Here is a 19,302-nt window from a genome sequence, read left to right as displayed (position 1 = left end):
GTGGGAGGAAACCGGAGCACCCGATGGAAACCCATGCAGACAGAGGGAGAAAGTGCGAACTCCACACAGTCAGCCAATGTAAGAATTGAACCCAGGTTCCTAGCGCTGTGAGGCAGCAGTGCTAAGCATTGTGCCACCGAGCCACCCCCTGAACATGAATAGTTCTTCAAAGATTCTTCACCAGTCACTCCACCCTCTAATGATGAGCTTCCAATGCAGGCTCAGTAGCTACTATAGAATTACTCGGCATACAAAGCCAGATTTTCAAAAGATGTTTTATTTTCTTCTGGATTCAAGAACTGTTGAATGTTCAGATAGAGCTGTGAGTTAATGTCAATCAAGCAGTCTGAAAGTGTAAAGGTACCATGGGGACAAAGGAATTATGGGGAGATAAATCTGAATGTCATAAGCATAAAAAGGGAACCACCCCCTTGCCTACATGGATAATAAAAAGTAGGGGTCTGAGATTATATGCTTAGATGCATATATGCTTTTAAGTGGTGGCTAGATATGTACATAAGGGTGAAAAGAATAAAAAGAAATGTTGATGGGTGAGAAAACGTTAGGTTTGTGTGCAGCATAAAAATCGGCATAGACCTGCAATGCCAAATGGCCTGTTTCTGTGCTGTAAAATTCTACACAATTCCAAAAATGAATATGCACATATATATATATAATATAAATCAGTAGGAAACCCAAGAAAGGACCCATGAGTTGCAGGTTTTGTAAAAGTGAGTATAGTCCTTTGCTACCGCATTTCTATTATTTTTAACACGGCTTTTCTGTAATGTATTGTCTAAATAATGATGTACATGTGATTATTCATTGATTCGGTCGCCTGCTGGTGAAATTGGATAGTGACATCAACAAATTATTCTGTGGTCTGGAGGCATCAGAATCAACCAAACTCAATCGTGGACCTCATCCAGCATCCAGATACTTTGCCACACTCAGTTGAGACACTGGTGATCCGGGATCTTCAGTTTCTCTACTTATTGTAATGATACGTATATAGTCAGATTAGTGAAGGGTTAATTAGTACATCTCTGTGTAATTCAAACACTAGAGGGCACCACCACTTCTCTGTATATAAATCGGTCCTCAGGCAATGCTGGGTAGTTAGTGAAGGAGAAAGCATGAGAACAGCACTAGGAGAAGATTAGATTAGATAGAGTTAACACGAAGTTAGATCATAGTATAATTAGTGACTATTTAGATTATTGAGTACTGCCAGACAGATTCAATATTACTTGATTATTAACTATAGCTCAGTAGAGTTGAGAACTTCATTTAATTAATAGTTATTCAATAAATCAGTTTTGTTTCAAACTGATGATTGGTGGATTCTTTGTCATCAACACAATGGACCATTTTGGAAGAAAAGACAAAGCACACAGCATATTACCACCAAGGATAATATAACACTTATTTACCTCCACAGCTATCCAGCTATTCCCAAATTCTTGTGGGTTTGGTGATTCTATATGATCTGGTGTCCTCATTTCATTGGCAGTTTTCATGTCAAAATTTCCACAAAGCCCAGAGAGTTTTCCCTGCGGAAAAGTAAAAAGGTAGCACAGGTAAAAAGGTAGCACAGGTATTACGTGTTAGAAATGTATGAAATCAGTAAATGTTGCTGATTATTGACCCTTTTTTATTTGGAATGATACAGTGGCACAAGTAGAGTATATCATGAAGAAAATATCTCCTATACAAGAATAGATTTTTTGCAAATTTATTTTGTTGTCTTTGTGGAAAGAGGTTGGAACTACTTCCATGTCCTTCAGGTACTGTTCTCCTTTAGGAATCTAGAATCAGTTCTCTTAATCACTTAATTTTTACCAGTGACTGATTATGATGGCCAGCTTTTTGCAATCCTAAAGTTTACTCAGTCATGTCTTAAGTGTAAAAGAACATACTTAGGAAATAACATACTTAGGTTATAAGTGTCCGGTGTCCCAGGAGCTTAAGAAGTGTTGTGGGGAGGGGGGGCAAAAAAGTGAAACTAATGTAATAAATGTTATCCTCAGCCATAGATGTGCTAAAGGCCTAAATAAAGCAAATTGTCAATGGTTGAAGCAGGCCAATGCTATCAAGAATTTTTTTTTTCTTCCCAACATTATTTGTTTTAATACCTGAGATAGACACACTGGAGTGTTTTTTTAAATTCTGTATAGCTTGCACCAAACTTACTGAAATGCCATTATATTTTTAGTTTTGCTGAGAGTACCGTGATGGGTAATCTCGCTGAGAGCATTAGGGTGAATGGGAATGTACGAATGAGATTTAGCAGGAGGGTCACTGCGCAGCATAAAAGGTGGATTTGGAATACTGCATTGTGATATCCTAACTGTACAGGATTTTACACCGAGTATGAATATACAATTTCACGAGAAATTTAAGATGTAAAATTTCATGTATGATGCTCCTTACCTGCCATTTAGGTCCAATCTGCACATGTATTGTTGTCCTTCGGTCCCATAGTATGGTAATCTCTTCGGTGGGGAAATGTATCACTGTAAAAATACCTGCTTTCCATATGTGTATAATCTGCTGCAAGTCTGTGACACTGGAGGGACTCTGAGAAAATTAGAATGAGTAATTTAATGAAAAACACATAAGAAATCATAAAATGTACACTGGATATGATTGGCTACAAATGGAGAAATGGTCAACTAGGCAATATGCATTTGGTACCACTGGTGAACAATTTATTTTTATTTAACATGAATGCACATTCATTCCAATAAACATTGACTCAATTTTAAAATCTTAAACAATTGAGTTAATTAAAAATCAATTCTAGTGACTGAGACATTGTCTATGGTCCATTACAAAGATAGAAGCAATGCAAAAAAATGACTTTAAGTAGATAAATCCTTGGCAAGCCTTAAGTGAAATGGATACAAATAGATTCATCTTGTTTTTCTGCTGTTCTACTTACCATGTTCCCACTGTCATCATCAAACACCAAGAAAGCATGACCAACTGAGACAGACAGAGCTTTCCGACAAAAGGCTCCACTCCCATAGCAGTCAATATTTTCAGCAATGATAGACAGCCTTAAAGTCCCAAGACTCTGCCATGTATATAGAGATGAGTGTCATTTACTGTGAATTAGCTTACATATCAACACAAGAGTTCAATACTGGTTTCAGACTTGGCACAAGAAAGAAAATATTTTAAAGAATGGTGGCAGCGTGCTCTGATATTCTATTGTGGTGTGTCACAGCTTGATGTAAACAAAATAATCAGAGCAGGCTATTCATTCCAACAAGTTTGCTCCCTCATCTACTTCCTTTCCTTATAAAAAAAAATAAGCTTTTTCCATTGCTTAGTAATGGAACGCAATATGTATACAATTTGATCATAGGAACATATGAATAGAAGTAGGCCATTCAATTACTCGAGGTGGGTCATGCAAATAGATTATGATGGCTCTGGATGGGAAATGTGTGGGAGGTGGGAGTTGAGGTAGGGGGGAAATAAGGGTGTTGTGGATAAAGAAAGCAATAACTGGTTTACATTTGGAGAAGGGCATATTGACAGTCCTATTATACTCAAAGTAGAAAAAAATACAAGTGTGTTTGATTTGCAAATTTTCACATTATTTTCTCCTTTCGAGAATGGTGTAGATCATTGGAGGATTTTTCAGGCTGATTAACAACCTGCTTTGAACTGCCTGAGCACCCCTTCAATGGCCAACAGGCCCTGGAGTGACACTTGAGCCCAGGAACTTCCACCTCAGAGGCAGGAGCTTTATTAACTGAGCCATTCAGTCTCCATGCAGTTCAAATGTACAGCTCATTTGATCATGAAAACCATGTCTGCGTTATTCAAGAACATTTTATTCACCAGTATATGTAAGATGAAAATGATTTGAGATTGTATGCCCACTTGCATTTCACCTATTCCTATTTTGTAGTAAAAATAGTTTTAAAGATTATACAGTTGATATCGTTTATAAAGAAATGAATCTTTATTAAAATTAACCTTTACCTTAACCAGGTAAACCTTGCAAGTGCTAATAAAATCATAAAGAACTCCATCAAAAGTCTTGTAATGGCGGTCTCCATAGACTGTACACATTGAAGGACAGGGTTGGAATGTGCACTGGAAGGTGCCCTGCTGGCAAACACTAAAAGGTATGTTAACAATAAGGATAAACTTATACAAATATTTATACAATTACATTCAGCTTTTTGTATTTAAACAAGGATTTAATTTTTAAAAATCGGACTCTGTTCTGGGCTGGATTAGAGGGGTCGTTCCCAGCGCTACCAGCACGTTGTTGCTGTTTCGGCCTCCAGCGGGGAATGCCGACGGGCATAACTCCTCAATGAAGGAAGATATCAGGCCGCCATTTTTAAAAGGCTCCGATCCCTCGACCCTCTGATGCGACCCCCGGAACCCCCTCCCCCCAACAGCCCAAATCACCAATAAGGGGGTGCTCGGGGCCCTCCGGACACCCATCTCACACAGGCAGGCTACCCCCATCCCCCCGGCCCAATCCCGAGTGTGGGCAAAATGCTAGTCTGGCATGCTGTTGTGCCCCTGCCAGCCTGGCAGTGCCACCTGAGCACACTGGCAGTGCCAGGGTGACACCAAGGCGGCACTGCCAGGGTGCCAGGCTGGTCGTACCAAGGGGCCTGAGTGACACCAGTATTGCCAGGGTGCCTTCCTGCCCTGAGGCCAACCACCCGGGGGCCTCCGATTGCCTAGGAACCCTCTCCCCAAGTGCTGTACCGCCTGGTCCCCGTTTGGGGACCAGTGCTACACTGCACCCAGCTGGGGTCTTCTTGGCGAGGTCGGTAGATGTCAGGTGGCTGTTCGGTCTGGTTTAGATATAGTTCATTGGGCTTTTAAGCTCACTTAACAATGCCAGTCTGAGTCCTGTCCATTGTGGGCGGGATCCAGATCGCGACATTCCCCGAGGTCTGGCTAGATCTCATGAGGCGTAATGACCTTTGTGAACCCAAGGAATGGTTGGCGCTCCACCGGCCGGCGGGAAAGGCCTTTGGCGCCACGCCAGCCGGGGCCGAAAGGACTTCGCCGGGTGGCGGAAGTCCACGCATTAACGGGAGCGTCAGCGGCTGCTGACGTCATCCCCGCGCATGCGCAAGGGGGTGTCCCTTCCGCATCGGCCATGGTGAAAACTGTGGCCGAGGCGGAGGCAAAAGAATACCCCAACGGCACAGGCCCGATCGTGGGCCAGGCCACCGTGGGGGCACCCCCCCCGGGGCCAGATTGTCCCGTGCCCCCCCAGGACCCTGGAGCCCGCTCCCGCTGCCTTGTCCCGCCGGTAAGAAAGGTGGTTTAATCCACGCCGGCGGAACAGGCATTCCAGCAGCAGGACTTCGGCCCATCGCGGGCCGGAGAATCGCCGGGGGGGGGGGGGGCCCGCCGACCGGCGCGCCGTGATTCCCACCCACACCGAATATCCAGTGCCGGAGAATTCGGCAACTGGCGGGGGTGAGATTCGCGCCAACCCCAGCGATTCTCCGACACAGCGGGGGGTCGGAGAATCCCGCCCACTGTCTCCGATAGGCCGAGTTCCCAAAGGGCGTGGATGACTTGCGGTCTCAAAACCGTGAACCTGGTGTTGTGGCTGCTGAACGAGAGATAGGATGCAGGACAAGGAGTGGAGTGACGCTGCCTCTAAGTAGCCAAGATGCTGGAGAAGCTGATGGGGGAGGAGGTCTTTGACTGGCCCCTGGAGGTCGACTGGGCGCATAGGGCGCTGATGAGGAAGCCGCAGGTGAATGAGCCAGCGAGGGCGATGGTGGTGCGGCTCCACCGATTCCTCGACAAGGAGAAGATTTTGCGGTGGGCCAAGCAGACGGGGAGGTGCACCTGGGAATGTAATGAGCTCCAGGAGTACAAGGACCTCAGAGCGGAAGTGCCGAAGAGGAGAGCCGGATTTAATCGAGGGAAGGCTGCCCTCTCTAAGAAGGGGGTGAGGTTTGGGATGCTGTACCCGGCCCGCCTCTGGGTGACTTACAACAGTCGAGAGTATTATTTTTGGACACCAGAGGAGGCAATGGAGTTTCTAGGAGACAATAGACTGGCAGGTGAGGGAGGACATTGGACTGTGGAGGAATTGTGAGAAGATGTTGGTTCTCTCTGTCTTTTTGTTTTATTGCTTTTTTGTTGGTTCGGGAGAACCTCTCTTCTGTGAGATGTTTTGTTTGGTTCTGTGGCAGGCTGAATGGGGAACGTGGAGGGTGAGTGCACCTTTTTCTTGTTTCATTGTTATTGTTACTCTGGAGGTGTGCGAGCGGGGGGGCTGCCAGGCTAGCTGGGCGGGCGAGTTAACGGAAGCGCAGTGGGGGGCAAGCAGGTGGTTAGTGTAACAGAGGGGTGGGAGTGTTGGCTTGTTTAAGGGAGGGGGGGCTGCTGACAAAGGTGTGGCTGTTGTGGAGTAGCAAGAAGGGAGGTGGTGGCGGTGGACATCCAAGGTTGGCCGGGAAGGTCGCGTGACAAGGGGCAGGGGCAGGCCCAAGAAGGGGTCATCGGCTGGGGAGGGGGGGGGCAGATTGCCCCCTGACCAGGTTGGTCACATGGAACATGAGAAGGCTGAATGGGCCAGTCAAATGGTCGCAAATGTTTGCGCATCTGAGGAGAATGAAGGTGAGCGTGGCCTTTTTGCAAGAAACATACTTTAAGGTTGGGGATCAGACTAGGCTAAGGAAAGGGTGGGTAGGTCAAGTCTTTCATTCAGGATTAGATATGAAGACACGGGGGTTGGCGGTGCTGATAAACAAGGGGGTGGTGTTTGAGGTGGTGAATTTAGTGGCAGATTCGGGAGGTAGGTTCGAGATAGTGAATGTCTATGCCCCGAACTGGGACGATGTTGAGTTCATGAGGTGGGTGCCATGCCAACCAGCAAAGGAAGTTTGCCACAACTTGCCACGGCACGGCACAGGTCTTTCCTGGGGGGGGGATTTAACACGGTCATCAAACCAGGTTTGGACTGGTTGAGCCCGCGGTCGGGGAGGGTGTCAGCGGTGGCGAAGGAACTGAAGGGGTCCATGGCGCACATGGGGGGGTGGCTGAGGGCAAAGGAATTTTCATACTTCTCCCATGTGCATAGGGTGTACTCACGGATCGATTATTTTGTGGTGGACAAGACACTCCTGGCGGGGCTGGTCGATTTGGGGTATTCGGCGATTGTGGTTTCTGACCACGTGCCACACTGGGTGGACTTGCAGGTGGACCGAGGGGGGTCCAGCACCCTCAGTGGAGGTTGGATGTGGGGTTGTTGGCGGATGAGGAGGCGTGTGAGTGGGTGAGGGCCGCCATCCGGGGGTATGTGGAACTGAACGATACAGGTGAGGTTTCGGCCGCCACACTATGGGAGGCACTTAAGGCAGTGGTCAGGGAGGAGTTTATATCGATCCAGGCGCATAGAGACAAGGTGATGGCAAGGCTGGTGGACGAAATTCTGCGGGTCGATAGAAGGTAAGCGGAGGCCCCGGAGGCAGGGCAGTTGAAGGAGCGGCAGAAGCTCCAGATGGAGTTTGGGTTGGTGTCCTCAGGGAAGGCAGTGGAGCAGTTGCAAAGGGCTAGAGGGGCAGTATACAAGTATGGGGAGAAGGCAAGCAGCATGCTGGTTCACCAACTTAGGACTTAGGACACAGGAGGCGGTGAGGGAGATCAGAAGGGTGAAGGACGGGATGGGAAGAGTGGTAATGGACCCGGTGGGGTGAATGGGGTTTTTGAAGCGTTTTATAAGAGGCTCTATGAATCGGAGCTCCCGACCGGGGTGGTGGGGGAGGGGGATGCGGCGATTCTTACACTTGTTGGAGTTCTCCAGGGTGGAGGAGGACCTGGTGGAGGTGATGGTGGGTATGGAGACGTTTTGGGTGGTGGGGGTGAACGTCAGATATTTTGGACATCCAGGTGGCGTGGTGATGGAAACGACTGCATAAATTAAACTTGGCGTGGTTGGTGGAACAGATGAAGGGGCATTTCAAGAGGTAGGGTGAGTTCCCACTATTACTAGCGGGCAGATGCAGACAGTGAAAGTGACGGTACTCCCGAGGCTCTTATTTGTTTTTCAGAACCTCACGATTTTCATCCCCAAATCATTCTACAGGAGGGTTAATGTTTGGATCTCGGGGTTTGTGCGGGCGGGACATTCCCCATGGGTAAATAAAGTGCTGCTGGAACGGAGGCACGGGGGAAGGGGTGCGGGCTGGCTTTGTCAAAATTTTTATTCTCCTTTTTCACATTTTTATCCAAATTTACACCCACCAACAAACAATCAACAGTAACAAATACAATGCAAATCCCCTGGCCAACAATTCCTCCCTCTCACCAACCCCCAAACAACCCTCAACATTTTAAATACAAATATCAAAGAAAATGGTTCAGGAATCCACCATCCATCCATACATTGTCACCAACAACATACACAGTCCAATACCACCCCCACCCCAACACCCCCCCATGACCCAACCACCCCCCCACCCCAACACCCCCCCCCCCCACCAACCCAACCCCCCCTAATGTTCGATGTCATCCAATTCTTGAAAGTGCATAATAAACAAAGCCCATGAATAGCAGAAATCTTCCATCCTTCCCCTCAACTCAAACTTCACCTTCTCGAGTGTTAGAAACTCCAAAAGATCCCCCCGCCATGCCAGAACACAAGGTGAAGAAGCTGACCACCACCCCAACAGGATCCACCTTCGGGCGATCAGCAAGGCGAAGGCTAAAACATCTGCCTCTGCATCCGCTTCCAACCACGGCCAATCCGATACCCAGAATATGGCCTCCAGAGGAGGGGTGGGTGGGGTGGGGGGGGGGGGGGGGGGTGGGGGTGGGGGGGGGGGAGTGGGAGGAGACTTTGAGGAGGATGCACGTATCCTCTTCGTGTGCCAGGCTTAGCCTTATTCAGTTTAGGATAGTCCACAGGGTGCATATGATGGTGGCCAGGATGAGTAGGTTCTTTGAGGGTTCTTGAGGTTGTGGGCGGTGAGCGGGGAGCATGCGAACCATATCCACGTGTTCTGGGCATGTCCAAAGTTGAAGGTGTTCTGGCAGGGGTTTGCGGACGTAATGCTGACTGTGAAGGTGGCTCTGAGTCCAGGGGCATCATTCTCCGACCACCCGCCGGGTCGGAGAATGGCCGTTGGCCGCCGTGAATCCCGCCCCCGCCCCCGCCGAAGTCTCCGGTACCGGAGATTGGGCGGGGGCGGGAATCGGGCCGCGCCGTTGGTGGGACCCCCTGCTCAATTCTCCGGCCCGAATGGGCTAAAGTCCCGCCCAGAAATTGCCTGTCCCGCCGGCGTAAATCAAAGCTGGTATTTACCGGCGGGACGAGGCGGTGCGGGCGGGCTCCGGGGTCCTGGGGGGGGGCGCGGGACGATCTGACCCCGGGGGGTGCCCCCACGGTGGCCTGGCCCGCGATCGGGGCCCACCGATCCGCGGGCGGGCCTGTGCCGTGGGGGCACTCTTTCCCTTCCGCCTCCGCCACGGTCTCCACCATGGCGGAGGCGGAAGAGACTCTCCCCACTGCGCATGCACGGGAAACTGTCGGCGGCCGCTGACGCTCCCGCGCATGCACTGCATTTCCGCGCCAGCTGACGGGGCACCAAACGCCATTTCCGCCAGCTGGCGGGGCAACAAACTCCATTTCCGCCAGCTGGCGGGGCGGAAATCCCTCCGGCGCCGGCCTAGCCCCTCAATGTTGGGGCTCGGCCACCAAAGATGCGGAGCATTCTGCACCTTTGGGCCGGCGCGATGCACGTCTGATTGGCGCCGTTTTATGGCGCCAGTCGGCGGACATCGCGCCGTTGGGGGAGAATTTCGCCCCAAAAGTGGCGATTATTGGTGTGTCGGAAGACCAGGGAGTCCTGGGGGCGTGAAAGGCCGACATTTTGGGCTTTGCGTCCCTGGTAGCCTGTAGGCGGCTTCTGTTGGAGTGGAGGTACTCGGTTCCGCCGAAGCTGGGGGTGTGGGTGAGCGACCTGGTGGAGTTCCTGAGACTGGAGAAGATTAAGATCGCCTTAAGAGTGTCTGTGATAGGTTTGTCTAGAGATGGAAGCCTTTCATCAACTTAAATTTGAGGTGTCAGCAGGGTGGAGGGGGGGGGGCGGTGGGGGGATAAAGGGGTTAAAATGGGCAAGGCAGGTTGGGTGAAGGGGAAAGACAGGGCGGTTGGGGAGTTTGGGTCTTTATTTATTTGATATGAGGTTTCTGTTTGTTTTTACTCTTGTGTTGGTTTGTATTTAATGTATGTACAAATGTCGAAATAAAAATATTTTTAATAAAAGAATGTGGAATACACTGCCAGTGAGTGTGGTGGAGCCAGATTCATTTGTGGCTTTCAAATTAGAATTGGATCATTATATGAAAAACAAAATTTTGCAGGGCTACAGGGAAATGGTCTTAGGTGAATTGCTCTTGCAGAGCCGGCACAGACACAGTCTACTTAATTTCCTCTTTCTGTCCTGTGACCATTCTATGATTCTAGGATTTTATGAGTCTAACCCATTTAACCTGGTGGTCGTAGCACACAACATGATGGAGGGCGTCTTCAGTGTAATGATACAAATTTGGCTTTACAGGGATTGTGGAGTCACTCCAACCAATACTATCATGGGCAGATGCATCTGTCGTAGGTAGATTGGGTCAGATGATGGCAAGTAGGATTTTCTCTTGAGTTGTTTCTTTCACTATCTGCTAAAAGTCCAGTCTAGAAGCTATGACCTCCAGGATTTGGCCAATGCGGTCAGTAGTGGTGCTACCAAGCTACTCTTGGTGATGGATATTGAAATTCCCCACCCAGAGTATATTCTTTCCTGATTTGTCAGCGGAGGGAGAGCAGCATGTGGTAAGCAGCAGGAGGTTTCCTTGCCCATGCTTGATTTGATGGCATGAGAATCCATAGGTCCAGCATTAATGTTCAGGATTGTAATCACAGTGCCACCACCTTTGTTGGGATGGTTCTCCAGCTGGGCCAGGTCATACCAAGAGATGGCAATTTTTCATTCATTCATGAAATGTGGGTGTGGCTGGCAAGGCCAGTATTCATGGTCATCCCTTGAGAAGGTGACGGTTAGCCAACTTCCAGAACCACTGCAGATGTGGTGGTACTCCCACAGTTAGGGAGAGCTTTCCAGAACTTTAGCTCAGTTCCAAGTCTGGATACTATGTGGCTTGGAGGATCTCTCACAAGTGGTGGCGTCTTTTGCCAATGCTCTTCTGAGCAGTAGAGGTTGCTTGTTTGGAAGGCACAACATAACGGGCTACAAAGCGAAGCCGAACAGTATCTCTGGCAGCAGCGCACCACTCCCCGATGAACTCAACGCATTCTATGCTCGGTTCGAGCAGGTAACCAACAATCCGCTGGCGAGTGCCCCAGCAGCCCATAATTCACCCATACCCACCATCACAGCTTCCGCAGTCGGATTGGCCTTCCTGAAAGTGAACCCTCGGAAGGCGACGGGCCCAGACGGGATCCCTGGTCGTGCACTCAGAGCCTGCGCGGACCAGCTGGCAGAGGTATTCACGGACATCATTAACCTGTCCCTACTCCACTCTGAGGTCCCCACCTGCTTCAAGAAGACCACCATCATACCGGTACCAAAGAAGAACCAGGCAACGTGCCTCAATGACTACCGACCAGTGGCCCTGACTTCAATCGTAATGAAGTGCTTCGAGAGGTTGATCATGAAGCGCATCACCTCCATACTCCCAGAATGCCTTGATCCACTGCAATTCGCATACCGCTGCAACCGGTCCACATCAGACACCATTTCCCTGGCCCTACACTCACCCCTAGAGCATCTCGAAAACAAGGACTCCTATATTAGACTCCTATTTATTGACTACAGCTCCGCCTTCAACACCATAATCCCAGCCAAACTCATATCAAAGCTCCAAAACCTAGGACTTGGCTCCCCACTCTGCAACTGGATCCTCGATTTTCTGACCAACAGACCACAATCAGTAAGAATGAACAACAACACCTCCTCCACAATAGTCCTCAACACCGGCGCCCCGCAAGGCTGCGTACTTAGCCCCCTACTCTACTCCCTGTACACACACGACTGCGTGGCAAAACTTGGTTCCAACTCCATCTACAAGTTTGCTGACGATACGACCATAGTGGGCCGGATCTCGAATAACGATGAGTCCGAATACAGGAGGGAGATAGAGAACCTCGTGGAGTGGTGTAGCGACAACAATCTCTCCCTCAATGCCAGCAAAACTAAAGAGCTGGTAATTGACTTCAGGAAGCAAAGTACTGTACACACCCCTGTCAGCACCAACAGGGCCGAGGTGGAGATGGTTAGCAGTTTCAAATTCCTAGGGGTGCACATCTCCAAAAATCTGTCCTGGTCCATCCACGTCGACGCTACCACCAAGAAAGCACAACAGCGCCTATACTTCCTCAGGAAACTAAGGAAATTTGGCATGTCCACATTGACTCTTACCAACTTTTACAGATGCACCATAGAAAGCATCCTATCAGGCTGCATCACAGCCTGGTATGGCAACTGCTCGGCCCAGGACCGCAAGAAACTTCAGAGAGTCATGAACACTGCCCAGTCCATCACACGAACCTGCCTCCCATCCATTGACTCCATCTACACCTCCCGCTGCCTGGGGAAAGCGGGCAGTATAATCAAAGATCCCTCCCACCCGCCTTACTCACTCTTCCAACTTCTTCCATCGGGCAGGAGATACAGAAGTCTGAGAACTTGCACGAACAGACTCAAAAACAGCTTCTTCCCCATTGTCACCAGACTCCGAAATGACCCTCTTATGGACTGATTTCATTAACACTACACCCTGTATGTTTCATCCGATGCCAGTGCTTTTGTAGTTACATTGTATATGTTGTGTTGCCCTATTATGTATTTTCTTTTATTCCCTTTTCTTCTCATGTACTTAATGATCTGTTGAGCTGCTCGCAGAAAAATACTTTTCACTGTACCTCGGTACACGTGACAATAAACAAATCCAATCCAATCCAACCACTGCGGAAAAACACTTGGTGAGTTGCCACATTGCACCTTGAAGGTGGTATACATTATGGCCTCTGGATGCAATGGTCGAGGGAGTGAATGTTTAAGATATTCAATGGGGTGCTGATTAAACCACTGCTTTTTTCTGTATGGTGTCGAGCTCCCTGTGTGTAGGTGGAGCCCCATGTTGGCCAGGTCTTGATTCATGCAGGCAGGGAGTGCTTATTATCTGAGAGGTTGTGAATGGAACTGAACACTATGCAGTCCTTCCCACTTCTGACCTTAGGATTGAAGATCATTGATGAAGCAACTGAAGATGATTGGACCTGGGTCACATGCCTGAGGATCTCCTGCAGCAACGTCCTGGAGCTGAGATGATTGACCTCCAACAACTACAACCTTCTTCTTTTGTGTCTTACTAGGACTCCTTGAAGCCCACACACTCAGTCAAATGATGCATATGCAGTCACTGTAAGCTCAGTTCTGGAATTCAACTCTTTGATCCATGTTTGGATGATGGCAGTAATTAGATCTGGTGCTGAGTGGTCCTGACAGAACCCAAAGTGAGCATCAGTGAACAAGTTATTGATGAATAACTGCTGCATGATAGTACTGTTGATGACACACTTGCAGTGATTGAGAGTGGACTGATGAGGTTGTAATTAACTGGATCAGATTTATCCTGCTTTTGTGGACAGGGCATTCTTGTCAATTTTCTGCATTGTTGGTTAGAGGCCAATTTTGTAGCTTTGATGGATGAGTCTGGGACGTTGGCCGAAATGGATGACTCTGTGAATGTTACTATACCAGACTGTTACTTGACTGGACTGTCTGCCAATTTTGGAACAAGTGCCCAGATATTAGTGAGAAGGACATTGCATGGTTGACTGGGCAGAATGTGTCTTTGTCAGTTTCGGTGCCTGTTCTACCAATACAGAATTCTAACAGAGATAGTACAAGGCACATATCTGACCTCAGAATATAAGTAATTGACACATGATTTTTAAAAAAATTTCGAGTACCAATTAATTTTTTCCAATTAAGGGGCAATTTAGCGTGGCAATCCATCTACCCTGCACATATTTGGGTTGGGGTGAAACCCACACAAACACGGGGAGAATGTGCAAACTCCACATGGACAGTGACCCAGGGCCGGGATTGAACCTGTGACCTCGGCGCCGTGAGACAGCAATGCTAACCACTATGCCACCGTGCTGCTCTAATTGACACATAATTTAACCACTTTCTTGATTCCCCTGGATAGAACAGCCTTGAGGATTCGAAAGAAGGAAAAGACCAAAAAAATGACAATAACAACAAAGGACAACTGGAATTTAATCACAGGAAAAAGTAATTAATATGCATTGAATTGTTTTAATACTTTGTGGTTTAGAGCATTTTTAGATTCATCGGCCAGAATCTTCCAGTCCCATCTGCAGTGGGAAGATTGGTGGGCAGGATAACTGAATTTGGAATGAGTTCAAAAATCATTTGCCCGATGGTGGGAAGAACTTCTGCAACTATGTTCTCGGGATTTTAAGGGAGGGGTGGGGGGGTGGAGCTTCCTGATGAACAATATTGGGAAGCCCACTTGCATTAGCATTAGCATCTGATGCATGCTCATTAAAAGGTCAGTTGGCTGGATGGCTGGTTCTTGATCCGGAGCGACGTCAACAGTGCAGGTTCAATTCCCATACCGCTGAGGTTATTCATGAAGGCTCCGCCTTCTCAACCTTGACCCTCGTCTGAGGTGTGGTGACCCTCAGGTTAAAGCACCACCAGTCAACTCTTAAAAGACTCTGGGACTGTGGCAACATTTACATTTCCAATGCATAGTGAAATACATTACAACTTTTTTTTCTGAAAGATCTTATTGAATTTAAAACATATTCAAATTTGCAATGCAAAATTAAGATAGGTAATTGCAACACAAATTATATTTAAATCAAGATGGGTACAATTCATTTTGTTCAATTTACATGCCTAATTTAGGTTGTAACTCTTCTGTGGAAATAAACGATCTGAAGAACCCTTTGATAAAATTGATATCTGATGAGCAGGTAAAGGAGTGTGAAGTTTAAGCTCAAGATCCTCCATGACCGTACTGGTTGGAGGAATAGTCTCAACATACATTCTTCTCCTGCTCCTATTCCCTATTCCCTATGTTGAAACCTAACCAGAGCTTTATAAAGGCTCAATATAACTTCCCTACTTTAGTACTCAATACCTCTCTTTATGATCACATGTGCTTTGTTAATTACTCTCTCAATATATCTTGCCAGCTTCCAAAGATGCACACACTTTAGAACTATGCCACTTAGCCTATATTGCCTTTCCTTAATACTGCGGCCAAAATGCATCATGTCACTTTTCACCATATTAAATCCCATCTTTTTGCTAACTATCTATAGCCTGGTGCAGTTGATTCATTCTTACTGTTTGTCATACCTCCACATTTAGTACCATTGACTCTGTTTTCCGTTTAATTTATTTGAAAACTGCCGCTGGAAGTGGGCACCCATGATACTAGATGAAGACAGTGTCAGCTATGATCAAGTAACCTGTCACTGACCAAGCTATGACTTGAAGAATTGATATATGGGCAAGGTACCAGAGAGTGCTCAGCATCTAGATGGTCATGGATTATCAAGTCACTTAGGAAAGGAAATAAAGGCGAAAAACAGGAATAAACACAAAGAACCGCCATAACTTAAAGAAAGGAGTTTGTGCAAACTGACACTAGAAGATGATTTACTTACCAGGTATAGCAGGGTGATTTTACTATGTCACCAGGAAAATATTCCTTCCCCTTCCACAGACAGGGACATTCATTTGGCTTAAAGCACTCATCTTCATGCTTCACAAGGCTAGTATAAGTACATACAGATAACATGAAACAGTGATATTTACTGATCGATGCCCCTTTTCTAAAATAAAATGATGGAGTTAACCTAATTGTGTTTTAAGGTATTTTGCCACTCAGTTGAATACACTTGATTACCTTTTACTTTTAAATACACTGCTATAAATGTCAATAACTCTGAAACATATCCTAGAACATGGTAAGACAACTAGCAATCTGTACTAAGAATTGACATTTACAATGTATTATTTGCAGTTCAATCTAGGCTAAAGGTTAATACTTAGATCCACAATCCTATCTTTCTAAGTAACATTAACTCTATAATTCGAGCTGATTCAATTGCTGCTTTAAGGGGAACTATGACCTAATTTATTTTTTTGACACATTTAGTTAATTTACCATGGTATAATTTTGACTCAAATATTCCTAGACATCATGGGCGTCATTCTCCGACCCCCCGCCGGGTCGGAGAATGGCCGTTGGCCGCCGTGAATCCCGCCCCCGCCCCCGCCGAAGTCTCCGAAGGGAGAAAAGTCGGCGGGGCGTTAATGGCGCCGCTGCCGCGGAGAATGTCACGGGCCTGCGCAAGGCAGCCGATTTTCGGCCTGCCGATATTCTCCCTTCCGGATGGGCCGAAGTCCCGTCGACGTGATGACCGTTCACGTCGACGTCAATCAAACCTCCTTTTCATCGGCGTGACCCGGTGCTCCAGGCTCACGCCGACCAGCGAGGAGGTGAGTGACGGCCTGGGGGGTTGGCTCTGGGCAGGAAATGGCGTGGCCGCAGACTGATTGCCTGAGAAGAGGTGTGTCTCGGCTTGTGTGTGTGTGCGGCGGGGGGGGGGGGGGGTGGTTAGAGTAGGCTGGGCTCCGGGGGAGTGCCGGGAGGGGGTCCGTGCCGGGGTGGAGGTTGTGGAGGGGGTCCGTGCCGGGGTGGAGGTTGGGGGTTGTGGAGGGGGTCCGTGCCGGGGTGGAGGTTGGGGGGGGGGGGTCCGTGCTGGGGTGGAGGTTGGGGGTTGGGGAGGGGGTCCGTGCTGGGGTGGAGGTTGGGGGTTGTGGAGGGGGTCCGTGCCGGGGTGGAGGTTGTGGAGGGGGTCCGTGCCGGGGTGGAGGTTGGGGGTTGTGGAGGGGGTCCGTGCCGGGGTGGAGGTTGGGGGGGGGGGTCCGTGCCGGGGTGGAGGTTGGGGGTTGTGGAGGGGGTCCGTGCCGGGGTGGAGGTTGGGGGGGGGGGGTCCGTGCTGGGGTGGAGGTTGGGGGTTGGGGAGGGGGTCCGTGCTGGGGTGGAGGTTGGGGGTTGTGGAGGGGGTCCGTGCCGGGGTGGAGGTTGTGGAGGGGGTCCGTGCCGGGGTGGAGGTTGGGGGTTGTGGAGGGGGTCCGTGCCGGGGTGGAGGTTGGGGGGGGGGGTCCGTGCCGGGGTGGAGGTTGGGGGTTGTGGAGGGGGTCCGTGCCGGGGTGGAGGTTGGGGGGGGGGGGGTCCGTGCTGGGGTGGAGGTTGGGGGTTGGGGAGGGGGTCCGTGCCGGGGTGGAGGTTGGGGGGGGGTCCGTGCTGGGGTGGAGGTTGGGGCGGGGGGGGGTCCGTGCCGGGGTGGGTGATGGGAGGGCAAATGAGTTGGTCCACCTGGCCAGGTGCCAGCCTCCAACAGTTGGACCCATGCGGTCCATGCCACCTGGCTGGGGGGAGGAGGGGATATGGGCAATGATGACATGTCGTCGTTCCCCTCCCCCCCACCAGGTCGTCATGTTTTCAGATCATCCAGCGATGTTGGCCGCCGTGGTGGCAGCCGCTCATGTCTATGTTGCCCTGGATGAGGAGGAGGAGGAGGAGGAGGAGGAGGAGGAGCGTGCCAGAGAGGCGGCGCAGGCTGCCGCAGAGGGGCAGGCGGCAGCCGCCCAGGCTGGAGGGACACCTGACCGACAGGACGAGGAGGGGGAGGAGGACGTCGCGGCCCCACGGCAACGGAGGCACCCGAGGGCGCCCCGTGTGTACCGGCCCCGGCAGTCATACCAGGACCTCACGGACCGGGAATGCAGGAGGAGACTCCGGATGAGCCGGGAAACCGTGGCACACATCTGCCACCTGCTGGCACACCTGTCACCGCGTGGCACTGGCGGGGGACACCCTCTCCCCGTGTCCGTCAAGGTTACGGTGGCCCTGAACTTTTATGCAACGGGGTCATTCCAGGCACCGAGTGGGGACTTGTCCGGCATATCGCAGACATCGGTGCATCGGTGCATCCGGGCAGTGACAGATGCCCTTTATGCCATGGCGCACCGCTACATCCGCTTCCCCGTGGACCGGGCCAGCCAAGATGCCCGGGCCGTGGGCTTCTCTGCCATTGCCGGGTTCCCCATGGTCCAGGGCGCGATCGATGGGATGCACGTCGCCGTGCGGCCACCTGCAGATAACAGGGCCGTGTTCACTAATAGGAAGGGGACCTATTCGATGAACGTACAGGTGGTCTGCGACCACCGCATGATGATCCTGCACGTCTGCGCCCGTTACCCAGGCAGTGTACACGACTCATTCGTGTTGTCGCGGTCATCCATCCCCGGCATGTACGAGGGACGCCATCCCCGGCTGAGGGGCTGGTTGCTGGGCGACAGGGGCTACCCATTGCGATCGTGGCTGATGACGCCTATACGGAGGCCACGCAATGAGGCGGAGAACCGCTACAATGATGCCCATGTAGCGACAAGGGGAGTGATCGAGAGGTGCTTTGGCGTGCTGAAGATGCGTTTCAGGTGCCTGGACCTCTCTGGGGGCGCCCTCCAGTATCGGTCAGATAGGGTCGGCCGCATCATTGTGGTGTGCTGCGTCCTGCACAACATAGCCCAGCAGAGGGGCGATGTGCCGCAGGCAGAGGAGGGCGGAGTGGAGGAGCAGCAGGAAGAGGCCCAGTCCTCCCCAGATGAGGGGGATGGGGGCAATGGTCAGGGCAGACGGGGTAGACACAGACGGGTGGCTGTCCACCGTTACCGGCTGGCCCAGCGGGCACGGGACAGACTGATAGACGCCCGCTTCACTGACTAGATGGGCGTGGGAATCGGGTAGTATGGCCACAGACCGCACACCATGACAACAGCCGACCACCCACACCCCCCACCCATCCATCCACCCAGCACCATCACCCCCCTCCCCAACCCCACACACCCCACCCGCATGCACACCACCCCCCCACTCCCAATTGCCGATCCACCGGCGGCACAACGGGCCGGGCTCACCCAGTTGCGGGTGGACGCGTGTCTATCGCAGGCCATGGAGAATGATGACAGCCCGCCTCCGATGAGCTCCTGGCTCTACATCGTTGGACTATGTCTGACCCATGGCCACAGTACCACCATCCACCCGGACCATCCCTGCATGCGGCTGTGATACTGCAGCGCACGGTCCCGTCCTCTGCCCGGGGGATGTTGATGGCGGCCCAGGGGGAAGGGGGCAGACTCACCTGGGGCTGAGGTA

At 50.4% G+C, this 19,302-nt stretch overlaps 1 protein-coding gene across 1 annotated transcript in view; it reads right to left on the bottom strand.

Annotated features, from left to right (window-relative positions):
- Positions 1-19,302, bottom strand: part of otog (otogelin) — a 431,253-nt gene that overhangs the window by 225,660 nt on the left and 186,291 nt on the right. Inside the window, exons 26-30 of the mRNA XM_072517704.1 lie at positions 15,740-15,847; positions 4,000-4,138; positions 2,945-3,079; positions 2,434-2,580; positions 1,434-1,553 (exon numbers count right to left, since the gene is read on the bottom strand). Coding sequence (XP_072373805.1) covers positions 1,434-1,553; positions 2,434-2,580; positions 2,945-3,079; positions 4,000-4,138; positions 15,740-15,847 — 649 coding nt within the window. The remainder of the gene's footprint in view (positions 1-1,433; positions 1,554-2,433; positions 2,581-2,944; positions 3,080-3,999; positions 4,139-15,739; positions 15,848-19,302) is intronic.

Source organism: Scyliorhinus torazame, chromosome 10, assembly GCF_047496885.1.
Source record: "Scyliorhinus torazame isolate Kashiwa2021f chromosome 10, sScyTor2.1, whole genome shotgun sequence".
In the NCBI taxonomy this organism is placed as follows: domain Eukaryota; kingdom Metazoa; phylum Chordata; class Chondrichthyes; order Carcharhiniformes; family Scyliorhinidae; genus Scyliorhinus; species Scyliorhinus torazame.
The sequence above is the reverse complement of the archived record's forward strand: the minus strand, read 5'-3'. Positions and strand labels throughout refer to the sequence as shown.